Below are 21235 nucleotides of genomic sequence, written 5' to 3'. Positions count from 1 at the left end.
CCAGCCTCTATATACCATCCATAAGACTTGAGTTTAGCACAAGCTTGACCATCTCACGCGGTTACAAAAGTCAGTTTGTGACATGTGGGCATTGCCGACTATACCATGGACATGGTCCAGGTTTTGATTGCCTCCAGCTGGATTGTGTCACTGAGTCAGAGCAGAGAAAAGATCTTCAGACTGATCTCTGAAAAAGTTAATAAGTCTCCTTCAATTTATATTAGGATCTTTTAGATGGTGAGATGCTTTTAAATCTGTGGCAAAGGGCAATTTGTGCCTATGGTTAGGTGATTGTTCTGTACAAAAAAAAAACTATGCGGCTCTTCTAATGCAACATCAGAATGTTTTTTTTTGTCCAGTTTGATCAATTATTGATTCTAGGTAAATCTATTCAGGATGGGATTTCTCAGCAACATACTGAGGTAAAATAAACAGCAAAGCTTCAATTTCCACAAAGCTATACCACACTGGATGTGCCTAGTGGTTAGTTTCGTAGCCGTTGAGGTGGCTGCTATACAGTAGAACTGGATAAGCCTTTAGCACTATTATAGTTCACTTCTAAGAAGGGTGCCAGTAGTTAGATAACTATGTAACTTGGCCAGGAAAACCTATTAGAAGGCAACATACTATAACGTGCAAAGAAGTACAGACACAAGAAAAGGTTAGGGGTACAGCGGAGAAGGTGGTATGTCTTTACTTTAGAAATGGGATATTTCAGGGCCTAGCAGCCTGGGCAGGTTGTTCTGTCACCCCCTTGCAATACAATCAGGACCAGGATATTGGCTGTGCCACTCACTATATCACAGTCTCGGCCACTCAAATGTACTTGGAATAAAATGGAAATCATTTTAGAAAGCAAAAGGTAGACATTAGGTATAGCAAGGTAGGACTTATGGACCACAAAAGGATAAAAAGATATCTCCATGTATTTGTAAACTAGGTATAGTTCATATTTAAAATAATTTGTTTTACAATGTCATGTAAGAAAGAAAAGTATATCCCAATTTATTTTCAAATTTACACACTTATATATCTATTTACAGATAACTTTCTTCCTGCTGTGCAGGTGTTAAGAGAATGCATGTATGTTTGTATGCCATTGTCTGCTTCTATAGATTAGACCCTAAAAACCATATCCAAACCTTTGCAGGGGTTGGACTCTAACAGTAAGGAAATCCCACACACCACCCTTTCACCACAACAGCATCTATTTAGCCCAATCAAGGCTTTAGTCAGGGTATTAAATGTCCATCAAAAGAATACTCTGACAAACGTCCAACTGGGATGAAATAACAGAATAACTGACAATGTACAGGAAGTGCAGTTTGAGGGGTTTCCCTTTTGTTTTAGGATGATTCTACAGATTAAAATTTAACCAGGTGGTGGCAGTAATCATTCCTTGCAGTAACAGGAAATCTGTCAAAAGTTTTAGAATTTCAGAATCAATCTTGTGCCAAGTGCCCCAACAACAAAAAAAGCGGGTCATAAAAGGCGTCATGTTTAGGTTTTTCTGATTTCTTTTTGGGTGGGACATGATGATTAAGTTAGTGGAAATTCAAAGTGAAAGATGAAAGAATATACATAATTCAAATGGAGAAGAGTAATGAATGGCGAGAGACAGTAGGCAGCAAGGTGGTGTGCATATTGGCGATTGTGGTGCTATTTGTGACAAGTTTATAGCATACAAACTTGTGACAACACTCCCCCCCCCCCTCTCAAAAAAAGAAAAAGAGAAAAAAAAAAGGCTCAGTTTGACGGATGTGGTTGGCGGGAGTTTCAATGTAATGGAAGGCAATGGTGAAATGGCAACCGGGAGAAGTGGGTGTTGGGGACCATCAAGCCTGGCTGGGACTCAGTTGCTGAGGAGCAGCTCTGTTGCCGTTTCCACATCCCAAGATTTTGAAGACAAGGCCGCTATTACTGCATTCTGGAAGGGAGGAAAACAAATTACTTGTGTGTGATCAAACGCTACATCAAACAGTGACCTTCCCCACTACTACATACAAAGTTGTTTTAACTTGAGGTAATGACCTGAAGGAGGGAGGAGAGGGGTTGGCATTCCTCTTGTTAACATAAAATATGTAATGCACCCCTTCTCTATACCTGTATATTTTCATTGAAACATCAGAGAAAGAGATGGTTTATATTCACACCATGCCCCTTTCAAAATCTTAAACCCATTTAGACTCAAGGCCGATTTTTAAAAACGCCTTCTAAATCCTAACCTAAGTTTTCAGAAAACCTTGTTATTAACATCTAAAATGACACAAATGCTTTCCCGGTTTTAAAGGTTTAACAACGTTTAGGCTTTCCCAGTCTTAATGGGTTAATAAATCAGGTGTATTGGCATTTAGTATTTTGCAATAAGACTTAACAAGCCCTGTAAAGCTTGAACATGGATGCCTTGAAACTAAACCCATTAAGCTATCCCATACCATGCTTCATTCAATATTAATTTAGCCTGAGAAACAAAGTGATACTGACCTTATCAAAGCCCATAGCACAGAGTTTGTCTATTTTACGCGTGTAGTCGGGACTGGAAACAGGAGCGCCTGCGTACACGTGAGACCACAGCCGTGCTGTCTGTTTGAACATCTCTGGGTTCTGCTTATACTGTGGGAGCAGAGAGAAAAATGACATCCTAAGAAGGCATATTTCCAAAAGATTTTGGCGTATAAAAACATGTATAACTTGTTGGTATTGAGAGATGTGTGCAGCCTTTATTCATTTGATTTACTATATTACAATGGGACTCAAAGTACCAACAAATATTAGTTTCTTCACAAACCAGATTGAGAAAGATTGCATTCAACCTGTTGTGGGCAAATCTTAGCTAAATAACTTCTATCTACCCTTCCAGCGCAACAATCAGTTCTGCATGTTTGTTTGATATAATGTTGAATTTGTTTCCAAAAGAACCAAAATGGATGGCCGAGAGATGGTTATGTTTTTGGTCAAAAAGCTCAAAAACCAAGGTCACAATCAAGGTCATGGTCAAAATACAGAACAGGTTGGTGGATTTTAATGACACTTGGTGGAAATTATCAGTACCGAATAGATTATTCACTATTGGGTCAAAAAGATAAAGGGCGGATGCCTGGCGGACAAACCATATGCTCCTAGTGAGCGTGAGGACTCAGGTTCGACCCCTGTCTTGTCTTGCATGTCTCTCTCTCTTTCTGGTTTTCTGTCTCCCTACACTCTCCTGTCTGAAATAAAGCATACAAATTGCAAAATAAATCTTACAAAATAAATGTCAAAATCAAGGGCATCAAAAGACATAGTACAGTGCAAGCAGGGTTTTCACCGTTGGGTGAATTTGTTTAATTGCTGTTGTAACACTGCAATTCAGGGGGTTCAGTTGTCATATCTTCAAGCAACAATTAATATAACTGTCTTCAACATTTATAGTACTCTCCCTCATCCTTGACCATTACATGACCTGGGGGAGGCCCCGAGCATTATTATTATCCAGTACAAAAAAAAGAGACATTGTTCATTACCTGGTTTGCTACTACTGCATCCTGTGGGTCATCTGGTTCAGCTGCAGCAAGGAGAGCTTGTAGAGATAACAGCACTGTCCTCAGAGTCATAGCAGCCGCCCTGGACAAAACAGGGGGAGGACAGGAACAGGGTATGGGAGGACAGGGGTGGACATAAATAGAGTGGTCATGATGAAACGATTGGAGGAAAGAACAGAAAGCAGTTAAGATACTGGCAGTGAGTGTAAAATTGATTAATTTGAAGTGCTGCCAAGTCTATTATATAAAGCACACTGGAAAGATGTTTGATGTTGGTCACTAAATGCAGGCATTGTTTACATACCACTGGTCTTTTAAAATGTCCAGACAAATTGCTCCTGTCACAGAGCTGATGTTTGGATGCCATATCTTAGTTATGAATCGCACCTATGAGAGAGAAAGAAGCGAGATTGAAAGAATGCTTTAGCATGCAAGAGAAAAAGAATAGGAGTAGTATGTGTGCATAAATGTGTGTGTGTGTGTGTGTGTGTGTGTGTGTGTGTGTGTGTGTGTGTGTGTGTGTGTGTGTGTGTGTGTGTGTGTGTGTGTGTGTGTGTGTGTGTGTGTGTGTGTGTTTAAGAGAAAGTTCTCTTAATGGACAGAAAGCTGACATTATTTCTGCAGAGCAAGTGGTGAAACTGGAATACATACCTTTGGTGGGTTAAATGGATACGTTTCTGGGATTTTAATTTCAAGCTGATACCTTCCACCTTAGGAAGGAAAGACATGAAACACAATTAGATCGTGACGATAATGATACATATGAGGAAACAACAAATAAACTTAATTGGATAGCATGTCATTTTAATGGACACACAGCACTGCTAATTGTACAAAAAAAAAGACATGGGTATGTTACCTTCATATGGTGTGTCTGGTGGACCTGCAATCTCCCCTCTCAGCTCTGTGAAGTTCTCATCCACTAAATCTACTTTTATTTGGTTTTTACTTGTCTGTCAGGGAGAACAAAAATGTGATTAGGACATTACGATTGTTGAATCTATTGTATATAAAATCACAGATTCTGACTTAAAACGGTTAGTTACTGAGATGTTAACAATGATGACAAGTCATAGAAATACCATGGATCCTTTCAGTTTCTGTGTAAAGCTAACTAGCAACATAGCAAAACCAAATTGTTAACTTGTCTTCTGCCCATTTCATGTTTAAGGACTGCAGGGTGACATAACAAAAGCTTCACCTTTGCTTAGACGAATCCATGTAACTTGGGACACCGACCACGAATCAATTAACGTTACGTCGATGTGGACAAGTTTGTTAGTGAGTTAGCCTACTACGAGCTGTCACTGGCTAATGCTAGCCAAGACATAGCTGTCAAACGCTGCTAAAACAATCTTGTGATCACGTCATCTAAGATCTAACACAGCGTTATAAAACATGTGTAATGACTCATAAAGAGTGTCACAGATGCCATCAGTATATGCGACATGCCAGTGGTTCTCAAAGTGGATTCCAGGGAATATCTGGGTAGTACCTTTAGGGGGGGTCTAAATGGACCCTCACAAGTATGTAAGGAAATCAAATGGATCCTTACGGGTCCATTTGGTTCCATTTGTACACTGTCAGAGTTAAGGGGAGACCTTGAAATGTGAAAGTTTGAGAACCGTTGCGACATGCAATGGTGTTTGTTATGAGTAAATGAAACGGGAGGCCTGTGAATCCTCGGTGTTTCCTACATGAACGCCCCCCCCCGCCCCCAGCGCCCCCACCACCTGACAGACATTCATCTGACATAATACCACTTTAGTTTATAGATCTACGAGCGTGACACTCGGGGGGAAAAACACGACACGTTTACGACAGAAAGGGTGTGCACTGGCATTTTTGTCACATCATGATATTGTTATGATGATGAAGTGGTTGTCAGCTAGCCAGGTTAACGCTAGCCAACCACAATAATACCAGACACTTCTCGTCATTAATGTATACTTCGTCGTATACTGACGACACCTTTATCATTTAAAAAACACGTCTCTCTTTTTTTTTAGGGGGGGGGGTCGTGCGACATAAGTATACAAATAAAACCGTAACAGTTTAGATAACAAGACAAGCTCAACAATTCCTATTATTATCCAGGGCCTCACTTCCTCCCCATCAACATCTACAACACAAGCTAAAGCTAACATTAGCCAAAGTACAAGAGCAGCCCCAGCGTTCACCGCAACAAAATGACATGACAGACTGTTGTTTCATTTGACCACATTAGAACCCCACTTCAACACAGAATAACATCGTCTACGCGGCGATCGCACCTCTTCGCTTTTAAGAACTTCTTTGAACTCCCGTTTGATCCTCTGGACCGCGATGTTAGCCATGGTTCTTCTGCTCTCCTCTGGCTCTTCTCTCCCTGTCTGTGTGGAGCTGATCTGCTCTCCTCTGGCTCTTCTCTTCTCTCCTGTCCTGTCTGTGTGTGTGGAGCTGCTGCTGCGCCCAGATCACACCAGCTTCTCCCCCGGTGTGTTTGTGACTCCTGATCGGCTGATCGCTGCTGCTTTTCTCTCCAGGTTGGAAGATCTCTAGAATCTAGAGATTCTAGAACCACCACTAGAACATCTGATCTAGAGTCTACAGTAGATCAGTGGTTCTCAGCCTTTTCAGCCCGTGATCCCCCCAAAATAAGCATATTTTAACTGGGGATCTCCCCACCGTGATAAGTACTTTGAATGTAGTCGATTTAGAGATGCCTCAACAACAGATAGATATTGTGAAAATAGCAGATCTACAAGCTCACAACTATTTTCACATATTATTCTTATTTATATTCTTTGACAATTTGGGTCTAAGTTTGACCAGTTTTTATAGTATAGTTTGTTGATTACTTTTGATGCCGTAATCTGGGGACCCCCCCCCCCAAAAAAAATGATGTGGAGACCCCCCATGGGGCCCCAACCCACAGGTTGAGAACCGCTGCTCTAGTAGAAAGTAGAATTTTTCTTTCTACCGTTTCACTTTCCATCTAAAAAATTAATAAAAACACCCCTTCACCCAACTAGACGGCAAGAGGCGGCATTGGGTTGTGTATGTAGCCTATGTGGCCCGCGTCAGTCTCTAGAAATATTAGTGGTTCAATGGTAGCTAAATCATGGAGACGCTGGAATGTTCATTATGGTGAACAATGATGTGAACTGACATGATTTGTGTGTGTTTTTCGGGATATTTCTCCTGTAGTTAAAGCAGGTGATGCACTGCCCGTAATAAAAGCTATAAAAAAATGTTGTATTTCTGTTTTACCTACGTTTTTTCTCGTTTGTCCCATAAAGCGACCTTGACTACTTAAAAAAAACGAACTAAATCTGAGGCATTATTATTGTTATTGTTATTTATTAATAATATAATGTATTAATACATCCTGTGTTAATTTAACTCTGAGAGTGTACAAATGCCATCAAATGGATTACTACTACAGTAGTTTTGACAGATTTAAAATATACAGGAGTTGTTTTTTGGACAGATGTCCAATTTGTTGGACCTAATATTATGAACGCTATTGACAGGTTAACCACATGCAAACACTTCATTTGATCTATATGATTCTGATGATAATAATTTTAAAAAGCTACAGTTACAAAGTAATTTATAAAACAAATTAGGCTACCCCAACATATAGTGTGTCGTTTTTTTTTTGTTATCCATCCATCCATCCATCCATCCTATCCCATCTATCCAGCTATCGATCGATGGGCATAGGGACATCTGGGCACCTCAATGTAAAATTGGCTATTTTTGTCCAAAATGTTAAATGATAAAATATTAGGAAAATGGTCTTAAGTAAATATAAGGTATACATGATTAGAACATGCTTAAAATTCAACAATTAGGGTCTAATATTTCTACAATTGCTTCAAATTGCTACACAATCTGTATGTATGTATGTATGTATGTATGTATGTATGTATGTATGTATGTATGTATGTTTATTTTGTTACACAACTGTACAGAATACAGATGTTACGGAATCTACCATTGGGTGATTGACAGCTGTATTGATTGTTTACTCTCTACGAGTCGTCCCCTGACTTATTGTGATAGGCTGTGAGATCTGGTCGAGTCCTTTTTAGACCAATAAGATGCGCTTGTTGAAACTCCAAGCTCCCGGATGTCTCGCGTGTCCAATACATAGAGTCTCTACCCCATAGCCCGGACGGACGGTCAGCTGTGAGTAGGAACTGCAGGTATCATTCCAAATATCTCAGACAAAAAGGTGTTATCAACCATCTGTTCTCTCTATTAAACACATCTTTTTTTGTTAAGAAAAATGTAAAACCTTTTATGCTTTTAAAGAAACGTTTAGCTCATACATCTGTTCATCTGTGAACCTTAAACCAATGTTGTACACATATAAAAGGTGTGTACATGTGTGTGCACTGCAAATAGGTATATTCAGTGATGTAAAGTAAGTACATTTACTCAAGATTCAAGTACTGTACTTAAGTACAATTTTGAGGTATTTTTTCAGTACTTTTACTTCTACTACACTACGTCTCAGAGGCAAATCTTATAAAATCTTACATTTCGGCCATTTGAAAATAGCGACCTAAAAGCTCTGCTATTTTCAGAAGATTTGTATACGTTTGAAAACGCGTGAAATGGGACATTCTGCACAATATGAGTACTTTTACTTTTGGTATTTTAAGTACATTTTGATGCCACTACTTTTGTAATCCCGGACTTTTACTTATAACAGAGTATTTATAACATTGAAGTATTGATACTTTTACTTAAGTAAAAAAATCGAGTACTTTTACCACCACCACTGAGCTAAACCGCCGTACGGTTGCGTGACAACAACCAAACCCGTCGTCCCTCCGGACCATGGGATTTAGACTGTTCTCATCTGCCTGCTGCTGCCTGGTTCACGTGTAACAAAACAAAACAGACTGCCCGAGATTTAGCTGCTGCTGTACAGATGACATGTTAGCCGTGTAGAGCTCTGGGAGGAAAGCGTCTCGCGTTACAACGCTATAGTCCGGAGAGTAGGGAGAAGAAGGGGGAAAAGCTTTCATTGTACACTCACAACGCTCAAGTAAGTCACGATCCCTGGTCTCTTTGTTGTCTTATCCGTTTTAATAATTCAGACGCACGATTGATCGGAAACAGCCCCAAACGGAAATGCATTGATCCCTCAAGATGGCTAGGCGGTGATATGAAAAACCGGTTTTCGGACTATTTTGTAGCCTCACACACCCATGAACATGGTGGTGTGATTGTTTTGTTTCGTGGAAATCCTGCAATCACAGATTTTCTTACTAAAAGGTTGCTGACAATCCCCATTCGTCTCAAAGTCTACTCTACTCCATGTATTTCAGTGTTTTTGTTTCAATGTGTCCTCCTTGTCCTGTTCCAACTATGTAGCCAAAACTGTAGCCAGGATGAGAGACCGTGCTCTGTAAACAAATCCTGGAATGCATTAAGGAACTAGGAAGGAAGATCTCTGTGTACACCAGTGGTTCTCAACCTGTGGGTCCCCCCGGGGGGTCCCCACATGATTTTTTTTTTGGGTAGGGGGTCCCCAGATGACAGTGAAGGGACAATTTAAATAACCTTTTTAATACCTGGAGGAAAAAAAGAAAGCCAAGAAAAAGACCATTTCTGCATCAAAGTAATCAACAAACTGTACAAAGAAACTGGTCAAAGATTGCCCAAACTGTCAAATAATATAAGAAAGAGTCACATTTTTTTTAAATAGCCTATTTGCAACGCCTAGCAACACGAGGCGTTGTGAGCTTATAGATCTGCTATTTTCATAATATTTTTCTGTGGAACTACATTCCAAGTGCTTGTCAGGTTGGGGGGTTCCCAGTTCAAATGAGATTATTTTGGGGGTGTCACGGCCTGAAAAGGTTGAGAACCACTGCTGTACATGACAAATTGTTTGCTCATTCCCCGGCTGCAAACCGAGCTGTCTCCACCCTCTGGCCTGTGTTAATCAAACACATAGCACAGCAGCACTGACAGTGACAACAAATAGTAGGCTCTATTACATTTCTCATCTTGCCTCTGGTATTTACAGTACTATTTACTTTTGTACTTGTTCTAAGGTGAATCCTTCTTGTAAGACATGGCGGAGGGTGGCTTCGACCCCTGTGAATGCATCTGCTCCCATGAGTATGCCATGAGACGGCTCATCAACCTGGTAAGTGATGTAGACTAGAGAAAGGGACATTCAACTTATTGTACAAGTAATGTTAGATCAAAAATAGGTGTCATACAAGCAGTGCAAAGTACAATTTCTTCAGTTGAAGTGTAGAGAAGAAAGCCACAAAATGATTCTTGATTTTTTTTTTTGTGTATTTTTGTTTTGTTTAGCTACAAAGTTTATGAAATGTTTTCTTAGGGAGGGAGGGAGCAATAAATGAGAAGATGATTTGACCCAGGATATCCTGGTTCCTGGTCCTGTTTGTCTTGAGTGGCTCGCTGCACAGTGCACACCAGTTTGACTGTTGATCAGGTGTAGATTAGAGCATGTATGCTTCTGTCAATTCTTTTTACCTAATAGTGAAAGTCGTTGTCTAAGAAAAACTTTTTTTTTTCATTCCTTTCTCTCTGTCTCTCCTGTTACTCTCCCTCTCTCTCTAATAATGCTACATCCAATTTAACAAATAGATAGCCTCAAAGTTAGTTTTATCAGGCAGCCAGGTAACCTCATTGGCTTCATTACACCGGTGTAACATGGTCTACGTGGCGAGCTGCAATTGGCCCAGGTCATCCCTGGGGCCTTCCTGATCTCCAGGAAGAAGGAATTTACCTTCTCTAAACAGCTACACTCTTTAGTCAGGGATCACTTAAAACTGTTGTAGATGCATTCTGGAAATCAATTAACTAGTTACGACTATTGTCTGAATGTTTAATGTGTGATCAAGTAGATGGTGTGTCACGTTTTGTTGTACCTGCACTTGTGCATTGTGCAATTAGATTCTAGATTAATTGAATTGGGTGTGTGCATGTCTGATGTACTAACTAATGTTAGCTGATGTGTCAAGTCATTACAGTTCCTTCTTTTAGGAAATTGCAATAATGTGGGACATTTTAAGCAACCTCCCCCTCACATTACTGAAACCTGGCAAAAAAACGTTGGAATACATTTAGCTAAATAAATCCACTCCCTCCAGCTACTGCTATATGGACAAACCTCGCCTGACGGCATCAAAACAACCAAAATTCCCATTCGAGCCCCCCCATCATTCGCATCCCTTACCTTCAAACTGTCCGGCCCCAAACCCCTGGTCATCGCAGTCATTTATCGAGTCCCCAAGACCAACCACTCACTTACTTCTGATTATTATTCATGTTGTCTGTGGTCTTAGCATTCTTATGTTCTCTTCCAGCTCAGGCAATCCCAGTCCTACTGCACAGACACAGAGTGCCTTCAAGAGTGTATGTATAAACATTACTTAAAGAGGTGGTGCCATGGTTTTGCACTTTTTCTGTTTTTCATGTGTCTATGAGGTTGATAGAACTTCATTAAGGCCCCCGCTGGTGGTTTTATGGTGTTTCATGTCTTCTCTGACTATTTGGAGTTTTTTCCTGGAGGCTGAAACCTTGAGAGTCAAACGTGCCAATCCAAAAACAGGGGCATAGTGACATCACAGAGCCCCCAAAAAACATACCCTCCCCCTCATTATCATAACACAACAGGTGTGGGCATGAGGAGGAGGAGGGACTAGGACAGGTGGGTGGTGCTAAGGTGGTGGAGGAGGTGCTAAGGTGAGAACCAGGCATACTTAATGAACTGGAGGCGTGTCCACATAAAAACATTTTTTTTAACAATTTCTGTACACTTTTTTTTTTTTTTTTAAATCCTTACATAATAATAATACCGTATGATCAGGTTTTAGGGTTGAAAAATATCATGGCACCATCTTTAATGGGTTTCATATTGGGCATTGCTTCTCTCATATTTTATGTTGTATCAGGAAGCATTCATAATAGGATTCATGAGTGTAGATTTCATGTTACTGCATGATAATTGCTATCTTTCTGTATGTACAGTGCCAGCCCCCGGTGGGCCAGTGGGAGGAGAAGGGGACCTGACTCTTCCCATGATTTTTATGGGATGGATGCTGCTGGCCTTGATACTCTTCGTGCTCCGCCCACCTAGCCTCAGAGGTCCACGTCCCGCAGGCAAACCCATTGGACCCCACAATGTTAGTATCAATTAACATGCACTTGTGGTTACTCTATTGATTCTTTGTTTACTTGCAGAAAAAAAATTGGTTAACTTCCCATCCTACTTTTGGTAGGATGGGAAATAAGTATTAAAGTCATCTTTCTGAGTTCAACTTTCTCAGTTCAACTGTTCACAATTGCTTTGGCTTTTGTTTATTTATTTTTGGGCTTTTTTAGCTTTTATTATTGATAGGACAGTAGGCTGACAGGAAATAGAGAGAGAGAGATGGGGAGTGACATGCACCAAAGGCTGTCGGGATCGGGACTCGAACCCTGGCTGGTGCCCGGAGCTTTAGCTTTTTAAGACACTTTATAATTATGAGTCTGTCATGGAAGAGAAGTCAGAGTATGGGGGTCAAACTGGCGGCCCACGGTCCACATACTTTACGGCCAGTGAAGGGGTCCGTCTCGACTCCCAATAGATGATTTTGTGAAGAACAAAACAATACGACCCATTTATTTATGCAGCTCTTCTGATGCTGCCCTCACCGCTTGCCGCTCTCACTGTCTGTACCCGTCCCTTCCTCGCTGACAAGCTTGTAGTGTTTAGCACTGTTTAGCATAACACTAGATTACAGTTACCTCGTCAGAGTTGCCACTATCACTTTGCACAAACTATGTTGTGAGGCACAGTAATAACTAAATAAATACAATAAATACGTTTACTGCTGTGGTTCAAAATGTATTTTAAAAAAAAAGTAAAGTTGCCGTTTTAAGGTTGGACATTCAGTGACAACTGGAAAGAATGCTTTTCCTTCTGAGTTCAACAGCAAACCTGTGTGTCTAATATGCTCGCAAAAAGTGTCTGTTGCAAAGGAATACAATATCAAAATATAGCTGCAAGCAGCGATAATACGGGGCCAGTGAATAGAGAGAGAGAGAGAGACATGGAAACGGAATAGATTGAAGAGAGAGAGAGTGACATGGAAACAATAGATTGATGAGAGAGAGAGATGGAAACATAATGGTTTGATTGGACATCTCAACCTACTGCCATTAACAGGATTCGAACTCTCAACCTTCAGACTAATAGGCTGCAACACTACCTATAGTGCTATAGCTTTGTCCAGGCTGATATTGTCTGTTGAAGATCATAAACTCTTGCCTTCTTTCATGAACCAAGCCCCTGTTTCACTAACACTAAGATCACTCGTTCACAAACCATTTACCAATGAAGAAATTGTACATCTCCTCAGAACCAAAACTAGTGAAAGTAGCCGATCTACAAGCTCACAAACCATGAAAAGTTGTGAGATTGTAGATCAGCTATTTTCAGAATGAAGTATGTCATACGTTGAAAAAACATACTCTCAAATAAGCATTTCAGGTTATCTTTACCATTTGCACATGTATTCATTGATACAGTCATGTTGTTTGCAATTCAACTTAAATTAAGTCTGCATCAAGTGAGGCTTGAACTGGCGACCTTGAGATTGTGAGGCCTTCATTTAAGGGAGACGCCATTGGCCCAACAGATAAGTAACTGTGAAAAAGGAGATCACACAGATGATACAGTTTCACGCAAATAGCTGAAAAATCCTGGGTTTAAGTGTTTTTCAAACTGCTCAAAATTGCGGACAATCTAAGGGCGGAGCTTACTGGTCAAATCGATACGTGTGTTCCTCATGAGTCAAGGCACATGTGTAAGCAAGTTTCACGACTTTCGGCCAAACGAGGCATGACTTTTGCCTGTTTAAAGTTTGCCTTTTCAAAAAATTGCTATAGCGCCCCCCTTTGGCCAATTGGAGTAAGATTGGTTTCAGTGATATTTGGAATGACCCTGTACATTTCTGCAAAGTTTCAAAGAAATGTGAGTCTGCATGTATGTTTTAGGCACAGATGAATAATTTTCATAAAACTGTAATAGTTAAAATCTATCTCCTCCTGGGATTTTTGAGCAATCTGCACGAAACGTTTCACACTTGAACTTTGGACCACTTTCTACAAAAATTTCCAACGGATTTTCCATAAGTGAAAAAATGCAGAAGTTAGGAGCCAATGACTGTTTTTCATATAATTCAAAATGGTGGGAGATCTAAAGGTCAGAGGTCAAAAGTCAGAGTGTGAAAGTTGTTCAGCATGAGGAGACGCATATGTGTATCCAAGTTTCATGGCTGTAGGTCAAACAGGGCATGAGTTGTACCTGTTCAAAGTTGGCATTTTTCAATTGAGTGCTATAGCGCCACCTTTTCACGAATGAGTGTGAGAATTATTTCTTGATCGTTTTTCATGACCATCTACCATATGGCCGAGTTTCGTAAAAAGCGACTGCACGGTTCAGCCAGAACTGCGAAAAGTGGCAGAAGAAGTGACAGAATACTGCCAATAACAATACGGTTCCAGAGCAGAGCTCTGGCCCCGTAACAAACAAGCATGACAACTATGCAGGAGGACGCAGAACGCAAAAGTTAAATGAACTTGAAGAAAAAACAACAATACTTGTTCACCATCAGGTCTCCTGAGTCATGATGATAGGGATGTTTGGGACAACATACTTACATAGAGCATACTTTCTCTCTTACTGAGCTTGCAGGTGACACATAGACCCCTAAATGACATGAAAATAACAACTTCTCAAGAACTGGTGTTGACAGGCTGGTTAAAGCCAATGGATACTATCTGGTGTCTAGTCTGGAAGCAGCAGGAAGTGAAAAATGAGTGACTGTTCAATGCACTGCGACATGCAGTAACCAAAATGCATTATGATGTATTGAGTGACACATTTCCCTTCTTAAGAATGAGAAACACTTTTTGCAGTTCTATCAGGGAGAGTATTCCACATTTGTGTATGCTAATAGTTTTTTCATCTCTCATCACAATTTCTTTGTAAACAGTTACTATAATACTAATGCCAAATTGCCAATCGTAAAAGTAATCTTCTATAGCAGAGAATGAGACAGAAGGTTGAACAAAACATATGCAGTGACAGCTGTGGGAGTACGGGCATTTCCGTTTGCATGTACGCATGTCCATTCGCTCGTGCACAACGGCTGCGGCCCACATAAAGTTGCATTTTGACCAGTTGCATTTTCACCAAACTGGTCCATGACCTGACACCCCTGGTTTAAAGAATGGTTACCAATAGTTATGTGGGACATGCCACCATGGTTGGAGGAGTGACAATAGGAGAGATTGTAATATCCCCTATTCTTCTCTGACAAAACCAAGAAAATGCCCAAGCCCTAATTGTTGGTTGAATAGTAACATGTTCAAAAAAAGAAGAAAGGGATTAGACAACATGCAAAATGTGGTAGCATCAAAATCTTTTGTTTCATTGTTACCCCAAAATGTTAAGGGAAAATGATAACTAGGAATGTGACATTTTATGAGCAATGTGAGCTATTGCACCTGGTTTCTTAATAATCTCATGCCCTGACTTGCTAGCCAGGCAGTGAAGGTTATGAGAGAGAATTATAGCCCACGGACCTCAGTTTTTATTTTATGCACTTAGCATCTAGCATCCTATATTTAAATTGGTTACTGATAGGACCGGGCGGCCGGCGGACCACCGCTACGTCACTCTGACTCAGACATAAGCATAAACAAACTCGATATGCCCATATATAGGCATATATGGAGATCCGGTTATCCAGAGCCACAGATCCGACCGATATGTCCATATATGGTCATGTGCATATATGAGACGGACCAACTTCAAACTCGGGTTGCACACTGGCTCGCCGCAACAGTCCCAGAAATATTGGGCTTGAACCATCTGTGGTCCAAACGACCCCGCCGAGTCGTTTGGATATGCGGTTGTCCAGAACCGCCGATCCGACCGACAGATCCATCCAATATGCCCAGTCCAATATACAGGGTATGCGCATATACTAATGACATCAGGTGTCTCCATATATGGGCATAAAAGGGACACAGGTAGACAGACAGATACAGAGATCTCCGTATATGGCCAGTTGGCCACAAAGGGACACAGACAGATGGGTACAACGGGTACTCTGACAAAGCCCCAGACAGCAGACACTATATGACTCAGACATATTAGTCAGATCGGCAGTAAGACGTACTGTAGGTGTGAGGGCTGCATAGCGGCGGGAACTCTAGATGTGAGGGCTGCATAGAGGCCCGAAATGATCTCTACCCTTAGGAGAGCTGTTTATACACTTGGTCTGTGAAAATCTCTGCTCTATTTGCAAACATTATTGTTAAAATTTTACAAAGACAAGTCATTGTTTTATTCATTCATCTCACAATTGGGAACGGATAACAAATTTAGAATTGTGCATTGTGGAATTTCATGTACAGTTTCTACAACTCTAATCCTCCAAACTTCCCCATGTATTCTTTATAGTTCAGTAAGCATTTCTGAACATTATGTCCTAAAGATAGAGAAGCAGCTGCATGATCTAACGGTTTATCACATCTGGAGCTGTGGTGTTTTGAGAATGACTTTGCAATCCCATCGAATATTAGTTTTGAGCCTTTATATTATTTGTTGACTTGATTCCTTGAATTATGTGCTTGGTCTGACACTCAACGAAGTATTCCATGTGCATCTATTCAAGTGACTTTTCATTAATTTTGTTAGTAAGAGAACTGTTCTAATAAAATCTACCTGCCTGGATACTGTAACAGTCCACAAAGTTCACCATTGTTCTTGTCAGGCAGTGTGTCTTACTTAAATCCAAACCTTAATGTCCAAGATGAAAGGAGTCGGTTTGCATGGCTTTTAAATACAAAATGTAATATATATTATTTGTTTATATATTTTTTATTGACTGTGGTTGCAGAGCAATGACCGCGGGCCCCCAGCACCACCTATTGACTAGCAGTGGACCCAGGGAACCCATGCTCATCCAACCGTTGTGACTGGACCTTCACAGTTAGCAAGTTACTGTGAGCTGGACTGCACCAACTCCCTGTCAACCTTCATTTGACTTTTGCTTTTTCCTTTTCTGGTACCATTTTCTCTGTTAATTTTTTGGGTTAGATTTATTTCTGAGATAGGTATGTTTAACAGAGGTTGTTAAGTTAATTTTATTGTGATGGAATTACTACCATGTCTTTCCCCCAACTATGGTGCAGACTTTAGCTATTCGAAATCAGACATGAAGTCAAAATGAAGGAATGTGTTACAAGTTGGATTAGGGGAGAAGGGAGGGGTGGCCATGAATTCCTCTCTGGACAGTCAAATTGCTATTCTAGTTCTTGCTGTGCAATACAGGGTGGAGGGTTCTTGAACGTTTAACACAAACATTCCACTTAGACGTAACAAACAACTCTGTATAGTGCCAGTAATTTTGTCAAATGGCAGATTAATGTAATTGCATATTTAAACGAGGGCCTTCACAAACAGTATAGTTGTTCATAAGGTATATACTTAAAAAGATCCGGTTTGCAACTTAACAGTTGCAATGTAATCCCTGCTTCCCCACACACCTCACCGTGTTCAGTAGCGACTGTGAGCTGTGCATCTGTCTTTGACTCCTGAAGCTCTCTTCACCATGATATTTGTTTTGATAACACATTGATGAAAATAAACTTTCTAATATATTTCCCCCAAAAAAGTTACAAAGCTTTAATACTGGAAGAAATATACAGGAATTATATGTTGTTCTTAAAAGATACCGTAACATACAGGGGGGCTTTCCTGTCTCTCATCTTTGCTCTCAGAATTAAAGCAGAAATGCCCCCCCCCCCCCAAAAAAAAAAGTGTATATATACACACACACACACACACACACACACACACACACACACACACACACACACACACATACACATTCACACTTCTGTTTTTTACATATTGAATTGCTCTTTAGTGAGCAGAAATGAAGGCTGCAATGACTTAAACCATCCAACCCAGCTGGAAAATTGTCACAACTAGAACATTTACCTTAAGATTTAACTGCTGTCACTTAAAACAACTGAATCTCATCTACATATGTGTATGTACTATGTAGTAATCTAGGAATGGGTCCCAATTATGGAAATAAAGAAAAATAGCATATTTACAAGCTCACAGAGGGTCGCAATGCAACATGTTGTGAGCTTGTATATATTCAAACTGTTGTAATGATGAAAAGAAAACTGTAATATTTGTATAGAGACACTGTTTTACAGGTAGCTAAGACATTTTATTAGCACTTTTGTTAACAATACATTTATTCCTTTTGATGGTGTGTTGTCCTGATTCTGTCATGTAAATACTGGCCTTGAGAATACCAGGGTTCATGTAACATACCCCACCATCATTGTGGTGTGGCATTAGATTGAAGGACGAAGTCCCAAGTTTATTCAGCACATTTTATTTTCTATCGTATCACTCTAGTTATAATAATAATAAACAGGAGGCAGTTGTGAGAAGCGCATTGTACAATTCTTTGTAACGGTGCCAATGTGAGGGGTTGTGGTCTTAATACTAACATGGAAAGATCTCTCACCTATCAGGAAGTTGATAACCGCAAGACACAAATTTGAAAGAAAAAAAAATAAAGAAAACAAATCTCTGTATTAGCATGTTTTCCATCATAGGTCCAACTGGGTTTGTCAGGGCTTCTCATTTGTAACTAAATTCAAGATGTTCCTCTTTGAGTAGGTTATGCAGTGGAATTGGTCAGATTTACCTAGCCCTCGTAGAGGAAAACGGAACCTGGGGATGCATTTAGCGTTAGTTATAAATGAGATGGGTAAGTAGTTAAACACAGGATATTACATTTGTAAATCATCTACAGTGGATCTGAACTGTGATTGACAAGTAGCCACTTTGACCATACTGGAAATTAATTGTAATCATCTACAGAGGCTGTTGGTATCCTGTATTTTATATGCCATGGACTACATGTTTTGGATGTTATCATTACTGCCAACTATGCCCCTCCATGTAAGTAACTGTGTGTGACTACACTGTCTAAAAATCGTATTTTTTTTCTTGGACCTTTTTGAAAATGTGTGTGAGGAGATGTGAAGCAGGCTGTTGATATGGGAATCAAGATGTTATGTTTTTTTTAGATCAAGATGCAGCCCCTTGTCAAGTTTATCTGGTGCCACATGAGGCCTCAGTTTACACAGTAAATTCTATTTGAAAAGAAAGGGCTTCAACTATGCACTTTTCCTTACAAAATAACAAATAAATAAGAATGCAGTATTGTGTTGTATGTGTGTGTTTTTTAAACACTTTACAAGATAATAGATTATCACACCAACAGACTCATACACACAAAGCAGAATGACAACAATTATAAATGGATGGAGGTATTTGTGTTTTTTTAAAGGAAGAGATGAAAAGGAATGGATATGTTACGTTTTTTGAAGGCAAAAAAAGAGCTGCTATCCTACCAGGAAGCATACTAGGGCCTTTGCTGCCCCTAATATATGTGAACGACATGACATTAGCTTGTGATTGCAATTTGTTCCAGCATGACCATGTCGCAGTATTTGCACAGGTCCACCGTCCACCTCTTGCTGCCGCAGACTTTAAGGATATACTTTAAGTATCAAAATGTACTTTAAGTATCAAAAGTAAAAATACTAAAATGTTTGAAAATAGCAGATCTACAAGCTCACAACGCGTCACAACGCGTCACATCGCGTCACATCGCGACGCGTTGTGAGCTTGTAGATCGGCTATTTTCAAATAGCCTATGGGCCCTATTCTCGCCGGTGCCTTACCCATTTAGCCTGGTAAACCCCCCTCCCTGTGAAACAAATGTGTGTCGCAAGGTTATTACCCATTATCCCTAAACTTCTTTGCCATTTTTACTATTTTTAAAAACATTTTCAAATAGTTCAACTACCGATCTACATCGACACGTTGTGAGCTTGTAGATTTGCTATTTGAACTATTTGAAAATGTTTTTAAAAATAGTAAAAAATGGTTTAGGGATAATGGGTAAGGCACTGCCGAAAATAGGGCCCATGTATAAAATAGGGCTAAAGTGGTTAATGTATGTTCAATAATATTATAATTTATATCTGCAAAGTAACTAGCAACTAAAGTTTTCAAATAATTGCAGTGGAGTAAAAGTATAATATTTGCCTCCGAGATGTAGTGGAGTAGAAGTAAAGTAAGAAGAAAGAATATCATTCCATTCACATGGCATGGCTTGTGGGCCACATGCCATGTGAATGATATATGTTTGACATTTACAATATGCAAATAACTCGACCTGTATTGTTAGAAGGATGCATTCCAGATAATGTAAGGAGTGGCGGCAGTGGGGCGGCAGTGGCTCAGGGGTAGAGTGGCCGGGTAGAGTGAACTGGAAAACCGCAAGGTTCCCAGTTCGATCCCGGGCTGGGGCGCTCCCGTTGAGTTAGTGTCGAAGTGTCCTTGAGCAAGACGCTGAACCCCTAATTGCTCCCGATGAGCAGGTTGGTGCCTTGCATGGTTTCCTCCGCCATCGGTGTATGAATGTGTGTGTGAATGGGTTAATGGCACAATCAATGTAAAGCGCTTCGGATAGAAGCGCTATATAAATGCACCATTTACCATTTACCATTTACCAGTGCTGCTTTCATTCTTAAATGTGCACAAACCTGTTTATTAATTGCAATGATACAGCACAGTATATCATACTGTACAACATACGTGCACAATGCACATGCAAGAGCCAAGTGCTATGTGAATGGCAACAATGTGTAAAGTTACATTTCTTTGATAAGACATTCAGAGGTCTTTTAGCTCAGTTTGTTGCCTTTTCATTCTCTCACTGTCTCTCTCTCTGTCTCTCTATGCATGCGTGCATGACAGGAGATAATACAACACCTTTCTATCTACTTAGATAAAGCCCAATGCAAAGTAATTCATATTAATATATAATAAATACAAATAAAATAAAATAAACAAAAACTTTATTAGAAAAAAAATTGATAGCATGTTATTTAGACAGACATGACAGATAAGCTACAACTATCAGGAGATGACCCACTGGTCCTGTTGGTGTTTTTTTCTATCAAGTGACATGTCAACTCTGCATGCCAGAAAATGTATGCATTGAATTGTGAACTCCTTGGACTTGGAAAGGAGCCAGCTTAGGTTGTTCGGGCATCTAGTACGAATGCCTCCCAACTTCCCAAGGGTCTCCCTAGGGAGGTCCTCGCCGCACGTCCCACTGGGAGAAGACCCTGTGGCACTGGCAGACGGTGCTTGATGTGGTCGTTCAATTAGAGAAAAATGTGGAATGCCCTACTAACAGCCATAAAAAGGTGTGACTCCTTACTCTTCTTCTAAACCGCTCTAAAAGAGCACAAGGTGGCTGCAATTCGGAACTGGCCCCTGTAAAAAGTCTAAGCCTAGAGGATATCACCAGAAATGCCCCCCACCCCAATTGTTTACTGTACATATTTTTTTTCTTTTTGATTACTACTCTTTGAATGGGATGGGGCCAAACATGGCACTAAGAAAGTTAAACACAGGTAATAGGTTAATTTATTGCCCATAATGACCAGGTGTCTCCAGCTGTGCTTTGATCTCTTACACAAGCTGAATACACAGGGTTTTAATCCTTTTAGCATCCTTTTGTATTGAACTGTAGGCCTACTGTCAATCAAAGTTTACTGAGACATGA

At 40.2% G+C, this 21235-nt stretch overlaps 2 protein-coding genes across 3 annotated transcripts; one reads left to right on the top strand and one right to left on the bottom strand.

Annotated features, from left to right (window-relative positions):
* Positions 1-979: 979 nt before the first annotated feature.
* On the bottom strand, positions 980-6106 carry ube2kb (ubiquitin-conjugating enzyme E2Kb). Of its 2 annotated transcripts, XR_014602546.1 has the most exons (8): positions 5795-6106; positions 4381-4474; positions 4173-4231; positions 3826-3908; positions 3504-3603; positions 2485-2613; positions 2032-2103; positions 980-1927 (listed from the first exon to the last, which is right to left on the bottom strand). XR_014602546.1 is itself a non-coding variant. In XM_084082334.1 (7 exons), exons 1-7 carry the CDS (start codon positions 5855-5857, stop codon positions 1853-1855), a joined length of 603 nt encoding a protein of 200 aa, XP_083938460.1. In that variant the 5' UTR covers positions 5858-6100; the 3' UTR covers positions 980-1852. The 2 variants fall into 2 exon arrangements, 1 of the variants encoding a protein (XP_083938460.1); XM_084082334.1 differs by lacking the exon at positions 2032-2103 and having other exon boundaries at positions 5795-6100.
* Positions 6107-8405: 2299 nt separating this feature from the next.
* Positions 8406-18813, top strand: smim14 (small integral membrane protein 14). The gene is made up of 5 exons (XM_084084328.1): positions 8406-8565; positions 9581-9675; positions 10868-10916; positions 11532-11686; positions 16457-18813. The coding sequence occupies exons 2-5, from the start codon at positions 9601-9603 to the stop codon at positions 16493-16495; spliced, it is 318 nt and encodes a 105-aa protein (XP_083940454.1). The 5' UTR covers positions 8406-8565; positions 9581-9600; the 3' UTR covers positions 16496-18813.
* The last annotated feature ends 2422 nt before the right edge of the window (positions 18814-21235 follow it).

The sequence above is a fragment of the Gymnoscopelus microlampas genome (assembly GCF_963454915.1).
Source record: "Gymnoscopelus microlampas genome assembly, chromosome: 2".
NCBI classification, from domain to species: Eukaryota; Metazoa; Chordata; class Actinopteri; order Myctophiformes; family Myctophidae; genus Gymnoscopelus; species Gymnoscopelus microlampas.
This window is presented reverse-complemented; position numbering and strand designations above follow the sequence as displayed.